Source organism: Geotrypetes seraphini, chromosome 5, assembly GCF_902459505.1.
Source record: "Geotrypetes seraphini chromosome 5, aGeoSer1.1, whole genome shotgun sequence".
Taxonomy (NCBI): domain Eukaryota; kingdom Metazoa; phylum Chordata; class Amphibia; order Gymnophiona; family Dermophiidae; genus Geotrypetes; species Geotrypetes seraphini.
The window spans coordinates 258399570-258422307 of record NC_047088.1 but is presented as its reverse complement, the minus strand read 5'-3'; the positions used below and the strand labels follow the sequence as shown (position 1 = coordinate 258422307).

The 22738-nt window shown below is 44.6% G+C and overlaps 1 protein-coding gene across 3 annotated transcripts in view; it reads left to right on the top strand.

Annotated features, from left to right (window-relative positions):
• The window catches only part of LOC117360795 (general transcription and DNA repair factor IIH helicase subunit XPB), a 262217-nt gene that overhangs the window by 40458 nt on the left and 199021 nt on the right, over positions 1-22738 (top strand). For all 3 annotated transcript variants that reach the window (XR_004539518.1, XM_033945177.1, XM_033945181.1), the window contains exons 4-5: positions 1359-1399; positions 14264-14363. Coding sequence is in view for 2 of the 3 variants with exons in the window: in XM_033945177.1 (XP_033801068.1) it covers positions 1359-1399; positions 14264-14363 (141 nt within the window). In the remaining variant the exon portion in view is untranslated. The remainder of the gene's footprint in view (positions 1-1358; positions 1400-14263; positions 14364-22738) is intronic.

Genomic DNA, 22738 nt, shown 5'->3' with positions numbered 1-22738 from the left:
TCTCCTCATCGCCTAGTCTGATGCCTTTCTACTGGATTGATCAAAATGAAAAACCAAGAGGAAGAACGCTTCAATATCAAATACTATAATAGTTCTTCAAGTGAGCAGTAAGGGAGATGCAGAATCCACTCACACAATTATATCACTATAAATAATACCGTATCTTTCGCTCCATAAGATACACTCCCCCCCAAAAAAAAAATGGGTGGAAATGTCTGTGCATCTTATGGAGCAAATTTAACAATTTTTTTACCCCCCCAGTACCTTTTTAAATACCCCCTGGGGTGGGAGGAGGATTTAAAAAAGTACTGGGAAGGATTTACAAAGGTATGGAAGGGGTGTGTGCATAAAAAATTGTTAGTCGGCTGGGACGGTCCCTCCTGTTCCGGCCTACCGCTAGACCACCAGAGGGGGGACAGGGTGCAGAGCCTGGCAAGGAGTTTGGGGTTGGGTACAGAGCCTGGTATATTTTATTAAATATATTAGTACACCATTTGGCTCGTAATTTTTTTTCTTGTTTTCTTCTCTAAACCTAGGTGCGTCTTATGGTCAGGTGTGTCTTATAGTGTGAAAAATATGGTAATTTAGTGATTTGGAACTCCTCAGTGTGAGTTGCATAAGTCAGAAAAATGCACAGTGTTCAGTACTTATATCATGCAAGAGCACAAGGCTTTATGCAGCACACCATTATATGATCTTCCTGAGTGTATAATAATAGTGTAGAGTGTAAACCCACTCAAATAACAATATAAACAAGTAAATAATAATGGAGTGTGTGGAGACCAATCTCAAAAGTGCTACAACATTGCAAAACCGCTAAGAGTACAAAAATGAAAAACTTATCTTGTGCTGGAAAATGTTGCCATAAGTGGATTTGCAGCTCTCGGTTCTATTGAGCTCGGTTTCGGGACCACCCCTTCGTCAGGAACCTCCAAATTTCTGCTTGAACAATAACTCTCGGTTTTAAAGTAGAATTTTCAGCAGAGCAAAACTTGCAGATATACTCACAATCCTCCATCCTCTCCTTGTGTGCTTCTTAACTTTGTTACTGAACTGATGATCCTGCGAGCTGACATCAGGTAGGAAAGCATCTGCATGCCTGCGGTATGGGCGATTTTAAAGTGACTGCACTTTCTGACTGTCCGTGCTGGGTTCCATGGATAATGTAACCCACATGTGAGGATATCTGTCTGCTGCCTTCAGATAATACCTGCTACACATAAGTAACGTGCTCTGTGTTTGTAAGTTCTCAGATTTTTCCCATAGCTGTTTAGAAAAAGCTTAAGATGGTGAACATTTCTTTTGTTTTAGTTCCTTTTCATGTGTGTAATTTTAATTAATTATTTTTTTAATTGCAGAATGATGTTCGAGTAAAATTTGAACATCGAGGTGAAAAGAGGTAAGAAGGAAAAAGATAAACCTTTAATGTGTTCTACTGCAGGTTATTTTTATTAACTAAAACTGGTACAAGGTCTGACAATTAAGTTCGCGAATTCATCCTAGAAAAAGTGCTACATACCCCATGTTGCTGAATATCACTACAGTCATTTTTGAAGTACTTCCCTTGGGAAGCTAAGCACTGATGCCAGTGCCTAGTCTACCCTTCAAATCAATTTTGGAACTCTTTTCTGGAATGCCCATCAGAGCTGTTGTTGTATTACCCTTGATGTCCTGAACGTCATCAAGATTTCTTCCTTTCAATATTTCCTTTATCTTCGGGTAAAGAAAAAAGTCATTGGGGACCAGATCAGGTGAGTAGGGAGGGGTGTTCTAAACCAGTGTTCTTCAACCACCGGTCCACAGGGCTGGCACGTGCATCAGGCCCAAAACTGTGTTCTTCAACCACCGGTCCACGGTGTGATCGATGTGGCATTATCTTCGAGCCAGCTCCCTCTTCCTCACTGATTCAGTGCACAGAGCCACGGGCAATGGCTCCTACGTGCGTCCTGTGCCTGGATCGGAAGCCTTGGCTTCCAGATGAGGCACGGGACGCACAAGGAGCCGCAGCCCACAGCTTTGTGCACTGCATCAGTGAGGAAGAGGGAGCCGGCCTGTAGATAACACCGGGGGCGGCATAAAATGGCCATGCGGGAGCAGGCCAGAAAGTAAGGCATAGCATAGAGGGAGGGAAACAACAAAGGTAGGGGGGGAATGATTTTATTTTTGAATTTACATCTGCTGTCAGTTCGTTTTGTGTAGTTTAATTTTGTGGTTAACCATTATGTGTTGTAAATAAGATTATATTGTGTGTATCTATGAAAAATGAATGGAAAAAATAGTGTTACAATTAGTACTGTTATGGAGGTGGGGTCTGGGGTGGAGATTGGGTAGAGATGGGCAGGGTCTGGCCCACAACTTAGCCCAGTGTTCTTCAACCGCCTGTCCGCGGACCAATGCCGGTCCACAATATAAATCTTTTATTTCTGCCAGTCCATAGGTGTAAAAAGGTTGAAGAACATGATTCTAAACAGTTATTTGTTTTCTAGCTAAAAACTCCCTCACAGATAGTGTCGTGTGAACTGGTGCATTGTCGTGATGCAAGAGCCATGAGTTGTCGATGAAAAGTTCAGGTTGTTTTCATTTAACTTTTTAATGCAGTCTTTTCAGCACTTCCATATAGTAAACTTGGTTAACTGTTTTTCCAGTTGGTACAAATTTATAACGAACAATCCCTCCGATATCGTTTTGACTCTTGATTTATAGTGGAAAAACTTTTTTTGGTTGTGGAGAATTGACTGACTTCTTTTGTGCACTTTGACGCTTTTATTGAGGGTTGTATTGGTACATTTCATCAACAGTGATAACACAGCCCAAAACCTCATATTGCCTCTCCAAAAGGTCTTGGCAAACTTCGACTCTCCTTTGCTTTTGTTCATCGGTGAGCTCTTTTGGGGCTATTTTTGCACACACCTTTCTCATGCCAAAGTTTTCAATTTAAGATTTTCCTGTTTCTCTGTTGATGTTTACTTGATCTACTATGCTTCTCGCAGTCAGCTAACTATTTTGACACACAATTTGACAAATTTTTGCAATGTTTTCATCAGTTCTGCTTGTTACTGGCCATCCTGACCTTCAATCAGTGATGCTTTCTTTCCCCTCAGAAAAACTTTGAATCCATTTGGACACTGCTGATTTTTTTCTTCATGGCCATTATCCTCATAAACTTGGACTAACATATCCATGATTTTACTTTCATTCTTGACAAGTTTTAACAAGAAATTTAATGTTTGTTTGTTGTTCTAATTTAAACCCTGATATTTTCATGATAGCACACAAAAACACGCAATAACAATGATGAATGCCATTCAGCAAGACCACGATATGTCGACACGAAAAAAGCTGTGAGACACTGATATACCAAGTTTATGAAATCTTACCGAATTGTTTGTACAGTGCTGTCAACATAAGCACACAGAAGCAAGTTCTTGAACTTAATTCTCAGACGTCGTATTTGTGTCCCAAAGCAACTATTCACAAGCCCCATAGATAATACTGTTGATATACATAAGAATAGCCTTACTGGGTCAGACCAATGGTCCATCAAGCCCAGTAGCACATTCTCACGGTGGCAAATCCAGGTCACTAGTACCTGCCCAAAACCAAAGGAGTAGCAATATTCCATGTTACCGATCCAGGGCAAGCTGTGGAATCCCCCCATGTCTTTCTCAATAACAGATTATGGACTTTTCCTCCAGGAACTTGTCCAAACCTTTCTTAAAACCAGCTATGCTATCCACTCTTACTACAATCTCTGGCAATGCATTCCAGAGCTTAACTATTCTCTGAGTGAAAAAAAATTTCTTCCTATTGGTTTTAAAAGTATTTCTCTGTAACTTCATCGAGTGTCCCCTAGTCTGTGTAATTTTTGACGGAGTGAAAAATCGATCCACTTGTACCCGTTCTCTCCACTCAGGATTTTGTAGACTTAAATCATATCTCCCCTCAGCCATCTCTTTTCCAAGCTGAAGAGCCCTAACCATTTGTCTTTCCTTATACGAGAGGAGTTCCATCCCCTTTACCATCTTGATTGCTCTTCTTTGAACCTTTTCTAGTGCTACTATATCTTTCTTGAGATAAGGAGACCAGAATTGAACGTAATACTCCAGATGAGGTCGCATCTTGGAGCGATACAGGGGCATTATAACATTCATAGTCTTTGTTAACCATCCCTTTTTTAATAATTCCTAGCATCCTGTTTGCTTTTTTGGCTGCCGCCACACATTGGGCGGAAGGTTTCATTGGATTGTCTACAGGGATACCCAGATCCTTTTCATGGGTGCTAACCCCCAAGGTGGACCCTAGCATCCGATAACTGTGATTCAGGTTATTCTTCCCAATGTGCATCACTTTGCATTTGTCCACATTAAATTTCATCTGCCATTTGGACGCCCAGTCTTCCAATTTCCTAAGGTTTGCCTGCAATTTTTCACAATCCGTTTTAACAACTTTGAATAGTTTAGTGTCATCTGCAGATTTAATCACCTCACTCATTCCAATTTCCAGATCATATATAAATAAGTTAAATAGCACCGATCCCAGTACAGACCCCTGCGGCACTCCACTAATTACTCTCCTCCATTGAGAAAAATGACCATTTAACCTTACCTTCTGTTTTCTATCCAATAACCTATTCTTAATCCACAACTGAACTTTGCCACCCATCCCATGACTCTTAAAGTTCTTTCTCAGGAGCTTCTCATGAGGAACTTTATCAAAAGCTTTCTGAAAATCTAGATATACTACATTAGCTGGCTCACCTTTATCCACATGTTTATTCACACCTTCAAAGAAGTAAAAAAAAAAAATTGGTGAGGCAAGATCTCCCTCGGCTGAACTCATGCTGACTGTCTCATTAAATCATGTTTGTGTATGTGTTCCACAATTTTATTTTTTATAATTGTTTCCACCTTTTGCCCGGCACTGAAGTCAGGTTTACTGGTCTGTAATTTCCCAGGCATCCCCTTTTAAAAAATCGGCGTAACATTGGCCATTCTCCAATCTTCAGGTACTACAGATAATTTTAGTGGTAGGTTACAGATCACTAACAGCAGGTCAGCAATTTTATGTTGAGTTCTTTTAGTACCCTGGGATGTATACCATCCGGTCCAGGCGATTTATCACTTTTTAACTTGCTGATTTGGCTTAGTACATCTTCCAGATTCACTGAGATTTCTTTCAGTTCCTCCACCTCATCACCCTTAAAAATAATTTCTGGTTCAGGTATCTCTTACATCTTCTTCCGTAAAGATCGAAGCAAAGAATTCATTCAGTCTCTCTGCTATGGCCTTATCCTTTCTGAGCGCCCTTTTTTGCTCCTTGATCATTCAACAGTCCCACAGATTCCCTCACAGGTTTTCTGCTTCTGATGTACCTAAAAAACTGCTATGAGGGTTTGCCTCTTTTGCAAGTTTCTCTTCATATTCTTTCTTAGCTATCTTTATCGCTGCTTTGTATCTAACTAGCCAGTGCTTCTGTTTCTTCTTATTTTCTTCATTCAGATCCTTTTTCCATTCTTTAAAGGATGTTGCTTTGGCTCTAATAGCCTCTTTCACCTCACCTTTTAACCACGCCGGCTCTCTTTCCACCTTTGCTGATATGTAGAATACATCTGGTCTGGGCTTCCATGATGATATTTTTAAACAGCATCCACATCTGGTTTGACTGGTATTTGTGGATATAATGAGCTTGTACTACATGTTCTGATATGCTTCTTGTGCCTTGTTCTAGTTGAGCTCAATAAAAATATATTTGGTGACAGAACTCTAGCACTATAAAAGGCTATCCTATAGAGACTAGCTAAGTAATGTTTGTTCTTTTAAGATCTAAATTGTCTATAGAAGGGAACCTACATTTGAGCTTTTCTCCCCAAACCTATCAAAGCTCAGAGTAAAATAATGTATACTTACCCAAATATATGTCTTCTACTCTTCTCCTTTCAGAAAGAGAATGTTCTTTTCCCTCTTTTTCTCTTCTCAGCTTGGAAGTTGAAAGCTGATTTGTGGCCTTATTAACTTGCTGGAAGATGTCAGCAAGGTATGCTGACCTTCAAGAAGTCCTCCACCAGTTCATAAAGTTTCAAATTGAAACAATTTATAATCTGGTGTGATTTAGTGTGCAGAGGTAACAGAAAAATCACTTAGAAAGTAACTTTTCTGAATTCATTTCAGATAGAATTAACTGCACATCAAAATCCTCTTCTCATACACATAAGAACATAAGCAATGCCTCCGCTGGGTCAGACCTGATGTCCATCGTGCCCAGCAGTCCGCTCACGCAGTGGCCCAACAGGTCCAGGACCTGTGCAGTAATCCTCTATCTATACCCCTCTATCCCCTTTTCCAGCAGGAAATTGTCCAATCCTTTCTTGAACCCAAGTACAGTCATTTGAACCATTGGAATTGGTGGACTTAAAGCTCCTCATGTAGAAAGTCTTATTGCTGGTGATGTCAGCAAGAAGAATAAATGAGATACATTTCCATAATTATAGAATACCCAAATTCTTAAATAATTTGATATTCATATCTAGCAGTACATATGCTGTTTGGCGATCTTCAGAGTCTCATGCTCTTAGAGAAGAGAAAGCTGCCATATTCTAGACTGCAAGAGGACATTGGCTTACAATATAAAAAAATATGATTCTGTTGAAAGTCAAATGAGATTTTTGTACAATATGACCTTATTAAGAAAGGTGAGATGGTGGCTAAAGGGATATCAGCAAACTTGCTAGCATGCTATAGTTCCCACATTACAAACTTACAGGCCTGAATCTAACTACTTGGCAAAACATTAACAAGTTAGGGTTATAGTAGCAATTATTTAGTCCTCCATCTACACCTTTATTGCCCACTATTGCTTGGACAACATGAACAGAAAAGTGATTTTACAAGGCTGTCATTATAAGTCCTTTTAGTTAATGGTTTATTTCATGTTTTCTCATGGATTGCAACCAAAATAAGCTAGTCAAAATCTTCAGCTTTGGAATTTTTTACTAGTGTGGTTTATTTTATCCTGTAATGAGGGTTATCCCAGGACAAGCAGGCAGGTATTCTCACTAGTGGGTGATGTCATCCGACAGAGCCCCGACACGGACATCTTGAAAGCATGTCTTGCTTGAAGAAACTTAGAAGTTTCGAGATGCCCGCACCGCGCATGCGCCAGTGCCTTCCCGCCCGATGTACCGGGCGTGTCTCCTCAGTTCTTTTCTTTCCGCGGAGCTGAGAAGTTTGTACTTCATTCTGCGCTGACTGAAATTCAGTTTTTGCCTTCTAATTAACCCGCGTTTCTGTTTCTTTCTTTGATTTTATTTCAATTTTACTTTATTTTTCTAAAAAAAAAAACTTAAAATTATTTCTTCCGGCGGTTCGGCCGGGCCGGCCTCGTGGCTGCGGCCTAGCGGCTTCGACCTTGCAGCGTCGATTTTCCGGCCTATGTCCCGACCAATCACTGGTTTTAAAAAGTGCAGCAAGTGCCAGCGTGCGATTTCGCTGACGGACCCACACCGACGCTGCCTTCAGTGTCTTGGTCCGGAACATGTTCCGAAATCGTGCCGGCCTTGTTCCACGCTCACTGCGCGCTCGTTTAAGCGGCGCTGCTTGCTCTGGGAGTCGATGTTCAAGATGGAGACTGCCAAGGACATCTCTACTACTGCGGCTGTTGAGGTTTCGCCGGTCCGTTCGAAACCTGCATCGACGACTCCTGCATCGAGCATCGTGAAGCCCGCATCGTTCACACCGGCTTCAGCATCGTGTTCAACATCGGCGCCTGCTTCCGTCTCCTCGGTTCAGGTACCGCCTTCCACTGTTCCTCCGGTGGTCATCAAAGTGCCTAAAGCTAGCAAGCAGAAGCACTTGGCCACGAAGGAACGCGAAGACCATACTGGAGGACCCCCTTTCGGTGCGGATCCCTCCATATCGGCTTTGCTTCGTTCCCTGCTAGAAGCTCAGTTTGTCGAGCTTATGCGCACTATGGGACCCCGGCTTATTGCCAACATTCACGGTGAGCTTCCGACCCCGGTTTCAGAGGGCGGTCCGCCCCCTCCCCCTCCTCCTCGTCGCTCAATCTCTCTACTCGACGAGGGGGATCGGCGGAGGGCGGCGGAATCCTCCAGGAGGGCTTCCCTTCCTGAGATGCCACCTTTGGAGCCCATCACACCTCCACGCCAACAGGGTGCTAGGGCGGCTCCTGATAATCGTAGTCCTGGGCATATTGCATCGCAGGAGGAGTTCTTCCGCACTCCATACCAGACCTGGGTGGCGCTGCGTGAATCCGCATCTCTGCCACCTCTACGATCCACTGCATCAAGCCCTATCCATTCCTTTGAGGCTTCGAAGGACCACTCGATGCATAGAAGATCTCGTTCTCCGTCCCGTCACCGGGAGGGGCATCGATCTCGACACTCTTCTCGGCACTCCTCACGTCATTCGGAGGTGTCCCCGCAAAAGAAGATGCAGCGTTTGGGATACTCCTCGTCGGATTTGTCCCAGCCGGAAGGGCCGGAGTATGAGGAACCATCTACCTCCTATTCTCCCTGCCGATCTCAGCTCTCCCTGGACCCGGAGGCTTCCACGTCTTCTAGCCCGTCTCGTCGGCCGGCCTTGGCGGACCAACTGTCTTTCTCATCCTTTCTCCGACAAATGGCGGATGACTTGGATGTGACTTTGGACACTGGGTCAAAATATTCTAAAGAGTATTTGGACACCATGCATTTACCTCACCCTCCGGCGGAGACACTTCGGCTTCCTCTACACAAACTGCTGGACCAGACTTTCATGCGCTGTTTTGAGACACCGTATTCCTTACCTGCAGTCCCCTGTAAACTGGATGCTCGATACCGCATCGTTCACCACAAGGGGTTTGAGGGAGCTCAACTTTCTCATCAGTCCCTTCTAGTCGAGTCCTCTCTCAAACGTTCTCATCCCTCCCAAGTCTATGCTTCCGTTCCTCCGGGCAGAGAGGGGAGAACGATGGATAAGTTTGGTAGACGTATCTATCAGAACTCGATGATGGCGACTCGAGTGCTCAACTATAACTTTTTCTTCTCTTCATACTTGGATTTTTTCTTGCCGGTGCTCCGCAAGTTCACTCCTTTCATCGATGCTCAGGCTCGTTTCCAGTTTGAAGAGGTGGTGGCGACCCTGTCCCAATTACGCCTTCAACTGATGCAATCCTCCTACGATGCCTTTGAGCTCTCGGCTCGAGCGGCGGCATGTTCGGTTGCCATGCGTCGTCTGGCATGGCTTCGAACCATCGATATGGATCCGAACCTCCAAGACAGACTTGCAAATGTACCTTGTGCAGGAGCGGATCTATTTGATGAGTCCATCGAAACTGTTACTAAAAAGCTGTCGGACCATGAAAAGTCTTTTCAGTCTATTCTACGTCCTAAACCGAAGCCTCAACAGTCTCGTCCATCCAGACCGCCTCAAATTTACCAGCGGCGTTATCAACCGAGGCAGACTCCTCCTGCGAGACAGCCTGCAAAGAGACAGCCTCCGCAAAAGACTCAGCAGAAGCCTCAGATGCCGGCTGCACCCAAGGCTACTCAGCCTTTTTGACTCTCTTCCAGGGAGCATAACCGACGTTCTGTCTTCCACTGTTTTTCCCATAGGGGGTCGTCTCCATCATTTTTGTCATCGATGGGAGGCGATCACCACAGACCTTTGGGTCCTTACCATCGTAAGAGAGGGATACTCTCTTCATTTCCAACAGGTCCCCCCGGACCACCCTCCAAGAGAGTATCTTTCAAACTTAACGCAGACCGCTCTTCTTCTCCAGGAGGCCCAGGCTTTGCTTCGGCTTCGGGCCGTCGAGCCGGTCCCGTTAGATCAGCAAAACCAAGGGTTTTACTCCAGGTATTTCCTAGTTCCGAAGAAGACGGGCGATCTGCGGCCCATTTTGGACCTTCGAGTCCTCAACAAGTTTTTGGTCAAGGAGCGGTTCCGTATGCTGACCCTTGCCTCTCTCTATCCCCTCCTTGAGCAGAACAATTGGTTATGCTCTCTGGACCTCAAGGAGGCCTACACTCACATCCCGATTCATCCGGCCTCCCGCAAGTTCCTCAGATTTCGGGTGGGACATCTACATCTGCAGTATCGAGTGCTTCCATTTGGCCTTTCCTCTTCGCCCAGAGTCTTCACGAAGTGTCTGGTGGTGGTGGCCGCTGCACTCCGGAACATGGGTCTTCAGGTGTTTCCATACCTCGACGACTGGCTCATCAAGGCCCCGTCGGCCCCAGAGGTCATTTCGGCGACCTTGACCACGATTTGTTTTCTGCAGAACTTGGGCTTCGAGATCAACTTTCCCAAGTCGCATCTTCAGCCCACCCAGACTCTCCCCTTCATCGGGGCGGTCCTGGATACCATCCAACTTCGAGCGTTCCTTCCTCCTCAGCGCATGGATGCTCTTCTTCTACTCTGCCAGTCAGTGTCTTCTCGCCCGTCCATCTCAGCGAGACACATGATGGTCCTCTTGGGTCACATGGCATCCACAGTTCATGTGACGCCTTTTGCCAGACTACATCTCAGAATTCCTCAATGGACCTTGGCATCTCAGTGGACTCAGGTGTCCGACCCATTGTCCCGCCACATTGTAGTCACTCCTGCTCTACGGCAGTCTCTTCTTTGGTGGATGACCTCTTCGAATCTATCCAGAGGTTTGCTGTTTCACTCTCCTCCCCACCAGAAGGTTCTCACGACCGATTCATCGAACTATGCATGGGGAGCTCATCTGGATGGTCTTCGCACTCAGGGGTTCTGGACCAGTGCGGAACGACTCCATCAAATCAATCTTCTGGAGCTCAGAGCCATCTTCAATGCTCTTCAGGCTTTTCAACATCTGCTTCACGACATGGTGGTCCTAATTCGCACCGACAATCAGGTCGCCATGTATTATGTAAACAAGCAAGGGGGCACGGGCTCGGCCTCCCTTTGCCAGGAAGCTCTTCGAGTCTGGGATTGGGCGGTCCGCCACAACACCTTCCTCAGGGCTGTCTACATTCAGGGGAAGGACAATGTCTTGGCAGACAAATTGAGCCATCTTCTCCAACCTCACGAATGGACGCTCAATTCCAAACCCCTTCATCAGATATTTGCACAATGGGGGACACCTCAGATAGACCTCTTTGCAGCCCCCCACAACTTCAAGCTGCCTCAGTTTTGCTCCAGGATCTACACTCCTCTCCGCCTCGAGGCAGACGCTTTTCTGCTGGATTGGGAGAATCGCTTCCTATATGCGTTTCCTCCTTTTCCTCTCATTCAGAAGACTCTGGTCAAGTTGAGATCAGACCATGCCACCATGATTCTAATTGCTCCTCGGTGGCCCAGACAACCTTGGTTCTCCCTTCTACTTCAACTCAGCAGCAGGGAGCTCATACTTCTTCCAGTGTTTCCTTCACTTCTCACTCAACATCAAGGTTCACTACTTCATCCCAATCTGCAGTCCCTCCACCTGACAGCTTGGTTCCTTTCAACATAACTCCTCACCAGTTTTCTCAAGCAGTGAGGGAGGTTTTGGAGGCTTCCAGGAAGCCTGCTACTCGACAATGCTACTCCCAAAAATGGACTAGATTCTCCTCCTGGTGTATTTCCAATGCCACGGAACCTCAGCGAGCTTCCCTTTCTTCTGTATTGGACTACCTTCTACACCTATCTCAGTCTGGTCTCAAATCTACCTCCATACGAGTCCACCTGAGTGCTATTGCGGCTTTCCATCAGCCTCTACAGGGGAAACCTTTGTCTGCTCATCCTGTGGTTTCCAGATTTATGAAAGGTCTTTTTCATGTCAACCCTCCTATCAAACCTCCTCCTGTGGTTTGGGATCTCAATGTTGTCCTGTCTCATCTCATGAAGCCTCCGTTTGAACCTCTCAACAAGGCTCCACTTAAGTATCTCACCTGGAAGGTGGTTTTTCTGGTGGCCCTCACGTCTGCTCGCCGGGTCAGTGAGCTTCAGGCCCTAGTGGCGGATCCACCGTTCACTGTATTCCATCATGACAAGGTGGTTCTTCGTACTCATCCGAAATTCCTGCCTAAAGTGGTCTCTGAATTTCACATCGTGCTTCCAGTGTTCTTTCCAAAGCCTCATTCTCATCCTGGGGAAGCTGCTTTGCACACTCTGGACTGTAAACGTGCTTTAGCTTTCTACTTGGATCGCACAAAGCCTCACAGAACTGCTCCTCAACTTTTCGTCTCCTTTGATCCAAACAAGTTGGGACGACCTGTATCGAAGCGCACCATCTCTAACTGGATGGCGGCTTGTATCTCTTCCTGCTATGCCCAGGCTGCATTATCCCTTCCCTGTAAGGTCACAGCCCATAAGGTCAGAGCAATGGCAGCCTCTGTAGCCTTCCTCAGATCGACACCGATTGAGGAGATTTGTAAGGCTGCCACTTGGTCCTCAGTTCATACATTCACCTCTCATTATTGTCTGGACACTTTTTCCAGACGGGATGGACAGTTTGGCCAAACAGTGTTACAAAATTTATTCTCTTGAAATTGCCAACTCTCCCACCATCCCATTGGGGTTAGCTTGGAGGTCACCCACTAGTGAGAATACCTGCCTGCTTGTCCTGGGATAAAGCAATGTTACTTACCGTAACAGTTGTTATCCAGGGACAGCAGGCAGCTATTCTCACGTCCCACCCACCTCCCCTGGGTTGGCTTCTCAGGCTAGCTACCTGAACTGAGGAGACACGCACGGTACATCGGGCGGGAAGGCACTGGCGCATGCGCGGTGCGGGCATCTCGAAACTTCTAAGTTTCTTCAAGCAAGACATGCTTTCAAGATGTCCGTGTCGGGGCTCTGTCGGATGACATCACCCACTAGTGAGAATAGCTGCCTGCTGTCCCTGGATAACAACTGTTACGGTAAGTAACATTGCTTTCTCTGTAGTCAGTGGGATAAATCAGATATACACTCTCCACTAGTGCTGCCCGATTCACGATTCTAATCGGTTCACCGATTCGAATCAGGTGAATCGATTTGAATCGGTTCGTTTTGGTAAAAAACCGGACTCACCGATTCAGCCCCGATTCCAGTTAATTCTTTTTTTCACCACCGGACTCGTTCCCATCTAATGTAACTTGCGGTTTTGCGAAACCAGAAGTTACATCAGAAGAAATGAAAGGACGTGGGAGCGTCGAGGGGGAGTGAGCAGACCTCAGAAGCAAAGGGTAACTGGCAGGAGGGCTGAGAATCTGCGGTGGGGGGGCTGAGGGCTGAGATTCGTCAGGGGGTCTAGTGAGTTTTGGGGGCTGGGGATGAAAGCTGAAATCGTCAGGGGGGCTGGGGATGGAAGCTGAAATCGGCAGGGGGGCTGGTGAGTCTTGGGGCCTGGGGCTGGAAGCTGAAATCAGGGGGGCTGATGAGTTGGGGGCTAGGGATGGAAGCTGAGAATCGGGTAGGGGGGCTGGGGAAAATTAGAATCGGATTGGGGAAGCAGAGAATCGGGCTGCCCGATTCACGATTCAAATCGATTTACCACGACAAAAAATCAGTCTCCCGATTCGTTGACTGACCTCCCCCCTCGCCCCTAAAGCAGAAGCGGCAGCGCTGCCTCTTGCTGGCCTGCCGCTCCTGCTTTAGAGGGCGAGTGGGTAGGGTCAGTTAGGAAGTGGCTTCCCCGCTGGTGTCCGGTTTCCCCGCATCAATTTACCTAATTTTAGCAGCCTGCCCTGCAGAAGATCGCTGGCTCTTGCGATCTTTGCAAGCTGCCATACATTGTCCGAGTTGTCTTCTCTCTGCCGTGGTCCTGCCCCTTCTCTGATGTCAGATTTGAAACGTATATCTTGCCAGAGCTTTTGTTAGACCACAAACGTGAGCTAGGATGTAACAGAGAGGAAAAGTCTTTTTTGTTTGTTTATTTTGTTTACACTACAGCGCCAGTGTGGTTAGGAGAAGGCAAAGGGGGTGAAGAGGATGTTTGAAAAAAAAACAACAAACAAACATCCAATTGGGCAGGAAAATCGAATCGGGCAGTCACTCTCCACTGCAGCCACTAAGTTAATCTCTTTCAACTATCTATGGTAGTTGACCTCTATATAAACTGAGGTGGGTCACAAGGAAGAGGCAGCTTAGGAATCCCAATGCAATTCTCCAAAGGTGTTCTGAAATATTAAACAACCATCATCAGGGTCATTGGATGATGTCATCCCAATAATTGTTTACCATACCATATTGTTTATGGAGAATCCATGTTTACAGGTAAGCAGCTCTGTTTTGTATTGCCAGTAGTAGAGGAGTAACCTTGTGATTTGTTTTTATTATAGAATCCTGCAATTCTCCAGGCCAGTTAGACTTGAAGACCTTCTTTCTAAAGCTAAGGTGGCTTTTGGGCAGCCTATGGACCTGCATTATGCCAATAATGAGGTATTTGGCTGTTAGTTTAATCTAGTAGTTATTTTCTGTTTTGAGCAGGTAAAAGTTATAGGATTTGCATCGGTGCAAATTGTATCTATTCATTTACTTATTGGGATTGATTACCTTTATGAAGAGATTTACCCAAGGCAATGTACAGCAAATATAATTCAACACAAAGCTTACAATTTTGTTAACAGCATAACAGTAGCAAAAAGGTCTAAATATAAATACAGTGAATGAAGTAAACTCAAAATTGGCAAATTGAATTATAAAAATAAGACTACAAGGAAATAGCTTCAACAATATACTTAACAGCCCTGAAATTCAAATGAGATATACCCGTATTTTTTTTCTCCATAAGATGCACTTTTTTCCCCAAAAAAGTAGGTGGAAATAAGGACGCGTCTTCTGGAGTTAATATCCCACCCCCCGAACCTTTTTTAAAAGTCCATTGGAGCTTTCTGCGCTCCCTTCCTGTCTCCCTCACTGGATGGCTGTTCTGTTTAGGCTTTCCGCGCTCCCTGCTTGTCTCCTTTGCTGGATAACTGTTCCCGGCAGCCATTCAGGGTGTGGTGCCGGACCAGGCAGGAACACGAACAGCACGCGCCTGCTTTCTGCGCCACTCTGCCTGAACAGAAAAACAGCCATCCAGTGAAGGAGACAGGCAGTGAGCGTGGAAAGCTCCAATGAACTTTAAAAAAAAGTTACTGGGGGAGGGGGGTGCCTGTGCTGCCTACGGATTTTTTGCTGTATAAGACCCTGTCCCGGCCTATCACTAGACCACCAAAGGGTGTAGGGCAGGGCGGTGGGAATTTTTTTTTTTCTTGGGTTTTCCTCCTCTACAGGTGGGTGCGTCTTATGGTCGGGTGTGTCTTATAGAGTGAAAAATACAATAAAACAATGACAGCATAATACTTAAGAAACACCTAAAAAGCACACATCAGAACAATATGAAACACCTAATAAACACACATCAGAACACTCAAATAACATAGATATGATGCTGTTGCTTTTGTACAATACATCTTATTGTATAGCTGAGGAGCCAAATGCAGATATTAGATGGGGAAAAGATGGATGGTACAGAGTCTATTGAGATAAACAGATGGGAAGCGAAACTCAAGGCAAGTTGTTCATACAGTTACACAAGATATAAAGAATTAATCGAAATTATAGTGTGTATAGCAGCGGTCTCAAACACGCGGGCCGCATGCAGCCCCTCAGGAACTATTTTGCGGCCCGCAATCTGTCCTTGCCTAAAGCAGGAGTCCCCAATCTGCTTCCCTTCCCACTGCCCTCCCCCAAGCCACCGCAATCGGGGAACAGGCCAGCGTCCGAGGTCTTAGCTCTCCCTGCATATCTTCCCCAGCTCGGAGCTGACCAATTCTCGCCATCCGAGGTCAATTCTAATGTCGGGGAGGAAGTTCCAGGCCAACCAATCGCTGCCTGGCTGGCCCGGAAGTTCCTCCCCGACGTTAGAATTAATGTCGGGTGGCGTGAATTGGTTGGCCCCGCGCTGGGGAAGATAAGCAAGGAGAGTTAAGACCTCGGCACTGGCCTGTTCCCCGATTGTGGCGGCGGCAGTTTGTTCCCCGATTGCGGCGGTAGCGGCCTGTTCCCCAATTGTGGCAGCGGCAGCTTGTTCCCCAATTGCGGCGGTGGCAGCCTGTTCCCCGATTGTAGTGGCGGCAGCTTGTTCCCCGATTGTGGCGGTGGCGGCCTGTTACCTGATTGCGGTGGTGGCGGCCTGTTCCCCAATGGTGGTGGCTTGGGGGAGGGCAGGGAGAAGTAAAGAAAGAAAAGGGGGACAGAGAGACAGAAAGAAAGAAGGGAAACTGAACACAGACAGTAAGGGGCATGGAGATAGAGAGGGCGGGCATGGAGAAAGAAAAAAAGAAAGAAAGGGGGCACGGAGAGACATATAGAAAGAATAGGGGCATGGATAGAGAGAGAAAGAAAGAAGGGGGCAGGGTGAAAGAAATAAAAAGTTGGGGGGAGGGAAGGAGACAGATGCCAGACCAGGGGAAAGGAAGGAAGGAGGGAGGGAGAGAAAGGAAAGAAAGAGATGTTAGACCATGGAAATAGGGACAGAAGAAGAGAGAGATAGAAGGGAAGGTAAGACATAAAAACATAGATTTTGAAAAGAAAGCAGAAAAATTGAATATTAAGTTAATGCCAAAGATGGATGCAAGGCAGAAAGTGAAGACAGAGAGAAAACCAGTCAAAGGACAAGAAGACCCTGGAAACATAGTTAAATCCACAGAAAAATAAAGTCACCATACAACAAAGGTAGGGAAAATGATTTTATTTTCAATATAGTGATTGAAATGTGTCAGTTTTGAGAAAGGAAAGATATTAAACTTTAAATGTGAGTGCCGCAGAAAAAATAGTTAATGACAATTTTGCATAAGGTAAAACTCTTTATAATTTATAAATCTTTCCTTTAACTGTTAAAGGAAAGATTTATAAACTATAAAGAGTTTTACCTCATGCAAAGTTGTCATTTCTTTAATAAGACATTAACTATTTTTTCTGCGGCCCTCCAAGTACCTACAAATCCAAAATGTGGCCCCACTAAGGGTTTGAGTTTGAGACCACTGGTGTATAGCAAGCTAGTCCTGGTGCATAATGAGTGTATAGTCAATCACTCTATGTATTAAAGGCTTGGGTGAAGAGCCAGGCTTTCACCTGCTTCCTGAAATAGAGGTAGAATGGAATTGAGTTAGACATAGCCCTTCTGTGAGTAAATTCCAGAGTGGGGGTTATTCCCGAGAAGTCTTGCTGGCGGGTATCACATCAGGCGATTTCTTTTAATGAGAGTATAGATGGTGATACTCCTCCTTGAGAGGAGGTCTCAAATGTGTGTAAAGTGTTAGCTAATTCTTTAAGTATTCTGGCCCATTTTGGCTGAGGACCTTGAAAACCTAACATAGTTACTGGTAGCCAGTGTAGTTTTTGCAGGAAGGGTGTAATGTGGTCATGTTGTTTGCAGCCTTCTATCATGCAGCATTCTGAATTAGTGGCAGATGATGCAAACTTTTTTGGGTTTTTTCCTAAATAAATGTGTTAAATTTTCATATGAAAAACAAACAGCAAGTACACGCTGTCAGACAACAGTAATATGTCAGAATACTCCAATGCATAATCAAGTTTCAAGTTTATTTGCATTTGATGAATCGCTTATAAAAACATATCTAAGCGATGTACAGTTTAAAAGCCACCAGGTGGTGGTTTCACATACAGTTTAGACGAATTAGACAAAAGACAAACAATATAAAACAGTTAAGATAAGGACTTACATGAATGGGCAGGAAAGGAGGGAAAAGTTACAATATCTGTATTTGTTGAAATTTACATAAAAGGGAAAACACGATAAGGAACAAATCCAGATCATAATAACTCCAGATCTTTGGAAGAAGAATTGGAAATCCTAACTTGCAAGATCACTTACACCGAATTGGAAGAACCATTAACTGTAACACTATTCTACATCCCCCCCAAAAATGGACAAGTGCCAAAGAAGAATTCTTTGAATTCCTTTCGGCTAACGCCATAAGAGGACCGTATAATATGTTGCTGGGCAACATAAACATTCACCTAGAACAAGAGGGAAAAACGGAAGTAATTGAAATCGACACGTTCCTAACTACCCTAGGCTTCATAATACCAGACAAGGAGGAAACCCATGAAAAGGGACACCAATTGGATATAGTCACTTTTTCACACAAAGACATCCCCGAACCTAAAATCCAATATAGCATAGAAACTTGGGAGAAATGCATATGGTCAGACCACTACATTTGCAACTTTGAGCTATGTTGGCAAAAGAAACATTCATTCACAAAACACATAAGCCATGCCAGACTGAAAACAACAGTCACCTGCAGAAGCACCATAAATCCATCAGAATTCTGGACACACTATGAATCATGTCCCAATTTGGAGGAAGAACAAGATTTCCCTACCAGATGGGGAAAGTTCACCAAAGAAGTACTAAACCAAATAGCACCAGCTCAAACATACAAAAAGTACAAGAGGATATCAAAAGAATGATTCGATGCTGAACTACTAGCTCTCAAACGGGAACTCAGAAAACTAGAAAGAATATGGTTAAAATCAGACAAAGAGGAAGATAAAAAAAACTGGAAACAAAATATGAAAAAATACAAAACCCTGATAAAAGAAAAACGTTCTAAACACTATGCACAAAAAATAGGAGTAGTCAAATCAAATAGCAGAGAACTGTTCAAACTAGTAAACAGACTAACAGACACTACTCAAGACCTGAAAAATAACAATGAACAGATACCATCGGTCGACAGCCTTGCCGTCTACTTCAGAAAAATAATCTTGGACCTAAGAGCTACAATTCCAACACCCTCACACGATTTCGAACCCCAATTCAGACTGCAGGAAAGGGAGCCCAGTGTTGACATGATCTGGGATCAATTTGAACCACCTAATTGGAACCAGTTCCTCATCTTATTTAACAAATATGCCAAATCGAATTGCTTACTCGATGAATGCCCTTCCAAGATCATGCAAGCTGCAACACCCGAATTCAAAAGGGATCTATTTAACTGGACAACATCCACTCTTATAAGTGGATCTTATCATGAATATATGGGACGCATACTGATCACACCCATCCCCAAAGACCAGAAGAACTCAATCGCATTGACATCCAATTATAGACCTATAGCGAGTACCCCTTTATTCACCAAACTTCTGGAAGGTTTGGTCAACCTGGAACTAGTAAATCATTTAGATAAATTCAACCTCCTCAACGAACATCAATCTGATTTTAGAAAAGGATTCAGCACAGAGACAGTCCTAGGTTCTATCCTCAACCACCTATATGATTTCTTCAGTAAAGGTACCAGTGCTCTGATCTTACAATTGGACTTCAGCAGTGCATTTGACCTAGTGGATCATGAAATAACGCTGAACTGCCTAGACGTAATGGGCCTCTCGGGAAGAGTTTGGACCTGGTTCCAGGGTTTCTTAATAAAACGATTGTATCAAGTTGTCCACGATGGGAAATACTCTAATTCTTAGAAAAGTCCATCGGGAGTTCCTCAGGGTTCCCCCCTATCTCCCACCTTATTTAACATCTATACTTCATCCTTAGGCCACCTTTTACAAAAGTTAAACCTAATATACTATATATACGCCGATAACATCTCTATCCTAATCCCAGTGACCAACGTGACCAATGACACCTCAAAACAAATCTCCCATATCATGACCGAAATCGAACAATGGGCTATTAATTTTAAACTGAAACTAAACTCAGAAAAGACAAAAATCTTCATGGCAAGCCCAAAAGACATAATCGCTACAACAACAATAACCCTAAATGGTCACGATCACCCAATATCTAAAACTATAAAAATATTAGGAGTCATCCTAAACACCCACCTGACCTTGATCGAACACACGAACTCGGTGACTAAAAAGTGCTTCTCCACACTTTGGAAACTAAAAACCATCAAAAAATATTTCGACCCTCTATCTTTCAGATTATTGGTACAGTCACTGATTCTATCCACCTTAGATTACTGCAATATCATCTATGTGGGTATTCCTAAAAATACAGTGAGAAAATTAAGAATACACTTCTCCCTCGTCATTCGCAGGGGATACGGGCAGAGCCGGATTGCGAATGCCGAAAAACCGCGATTATCCGGCTCTGATCCACCCCCATCTCCCTGCTGCCTTCCCGGCCTTACCTGGTGGTCTAGAGGGCTTTCGGGGCAGGAGCGATTTTCCTACGCTCCTGCCCCATGCAGATCGCCATCAGGAAATGGCTGTAGGGAGTCTCGAGAGACTACGGGAACTCCCAGCAGCCATTTCCTAATGGCGATCTGCACGGGACAAGAGCGTAGGAAGATCGCTCCTGCCCCGAAAGCCCTCTAGACCACCAGGTAAGGCCAGGAAGGCGGCAGGGAGGAAAGAAAGATTTTTTTTTTTTACATTAAGACTTTTTTTTTTATTTTCCCCCTCCCCAGAAAAAATCGCGATTATATGAAACCGTGAGTGCAGGAACCGCGAATGGGGAGGGGGAAGTGTAGTGCAAAACACAACCGTCCAACTAATATTAGGACTAAAGAAAAGTGATCACATTAGTCCTTACTACAAACTGTTACACTGGTTGCCAATTGAGGCACGGATCTTATTCAAGTTCTCCTGCTTCTGCTATAAACTGGTGTGGGGAATGGCCCCAACATATCTATTACCTCACTTCGAACTTTACACCCCCATAAGGACAACCAGAAATCACAACCTCTTTGCCTACCCGAAGATTATAGGTTGCAAATATAGAACCTTTCTGGATAGAACTTTTAAGTTTCAAGCTGGCAGACAGCAAACCTGGCTAGGCAACTTCACTGACAAAGCCAGGCAGACCTATGGCGCCTTTTGGAAAAAAATCAAGACCACTCTGTTCAATAGATTTATTTCCTAGCCAAACAACATCCCCCTTTTATTTAAAGCTTTTCTCTTCATGCTGATATTACGCTTCTTCTCTAACGGTATTCTGCTCTGCACTCAACTATTCAGTATCTTCCTCACCAATTGTATTCTGTAAATTGCTGACCATCCAGCCCTTTCGATGTAACATGTTAAGATTATACTGTAACCTATTGTACCCTGTAATCACTCAGTGACATCCTACCAATTCTTACCCTGTAATTTGCTGATTGTACAGCTCTCTTCACAGTAAACCGCCTAGAAGTCGCAAGATTATGGCGGTATAGAAAAATATAAAGTTATTATTATAGTAAGTAATACCATCAATGTGTAAAACTTGACGTAATGTACCACACAGCTAGGTCTGAAACAAACTCACCTGCCTTCCCCCCACCACAAGCATTTTCCACTCAGGGAAGTACCCAGTAATTTCTGCAAGGTAATAATGAACTGTTGCTGAACAGGACTGATTGTTTTCTGTTTGACAGATAGGATTGTTGATGTTTACTAGATTCAGGAGGTTGGAACATACAGTCTCTGTATTGATTATTCATTTTTAAGTTTAAACTGCAGATCTTTATTGCTGTCATTTTATTATGTTACTATAGACCACATATGTCAAACACAAGGCCCGGGTGCAGAATCCGGCCTGCCTGGCCATTTTATGTGGCCCGCAGTGACTGTGCAGCCCCAGTCCCAGTGGCGCTCCAAGCGCCTAAACGCACTGCCCCACTCCCAGCAGCGCTCCACGCTCCCACAGTACCCATTTGCAGGCAGAAGGACCCAGTCCCAGTGTAAAAGCTAGGTTGGAGCAGGGCACTCCACACAAGTGCTTGACCGTGCCACAGGTGTCTAAGGGTAAGGAAGGATCTATACTTCTGCTAAGGGCCTTCTTTTACTAAGAAGGGTGTCTAAGGGCCCTCTTTTACTAAGGTACGCTAACAGATTAGCATGTGTGCATGTTAGTCTATGGACACATTAGTGTTTACCATGTGCTAATTCGATTAGTGCTCCTTAGAAAAAGAGGGGGTAAGTATCTTAATAAAAAATTTGGCCCTCGACTTAGCCTGTGTTTTAGATTTCGGCCCCTTATGTAATTGAGTTTGACACCCCTGCTATAGACCTAACAAATTTCTGCTATTGTGGAAGATAGAGGGAAAGTATATTTCTTCTGAATTAAAGAAAAGCTGTTAAATGAAAGGGGAAGGGATTTAATATCCCCCGGCATGAGATATCCTACCCCCACCACAGAAATTTCCCATGCGCCTTCCTGCAGACTTCCACCCCATTCCCATGATGCACACAAACCTCATCAATCTTTTTCCAGCCCCTTCACATGCACTCTCCATTCACCATTTTTCCAGCCCTCCTCTGTGTACATGCATAATATCTACCTTTTTTCCTCAGTTCCCACAACCCCTAAGCCCCTCCCTCCCTCCCTGTATAGTCACCGCTCCAGTGCATCAAGAGAAGGAGCTGCATAATAGCACAGCTGCACATCAGGCTGCTTCCTGCTCCTTTGCCATCCCAGGCCCGATTGTTTTTTGAGTCCCCATACAGCCATACAACTTAAATCAGGGGTCTCAAAGTCTCTCCTTGAGGGCCGCAATCCAGTTGGGTTTTCAGGATTTCCCTAATGAATATGCATGAGATCTATGTGCATGCACTGTTTTCAGTGCATATTCATTGGGGAAATCCTGAAAACCCGACTGGATTGCGGCCCTCAAGGAGGGACTTTGAGATCCCTGACTTAAATGGACTACTGGTGACTAAGTATTCCTGATGTTTCCTGATGTTTATTTATTCCTGATGATATTTAATCTTACCTCCTTGCAGTTTCGTGTCATGTTCTGTAACTTCCCCATCTTAGAAAAAAGATTTGTTTGCTCAACATTACTTTTCCAAATCACCCA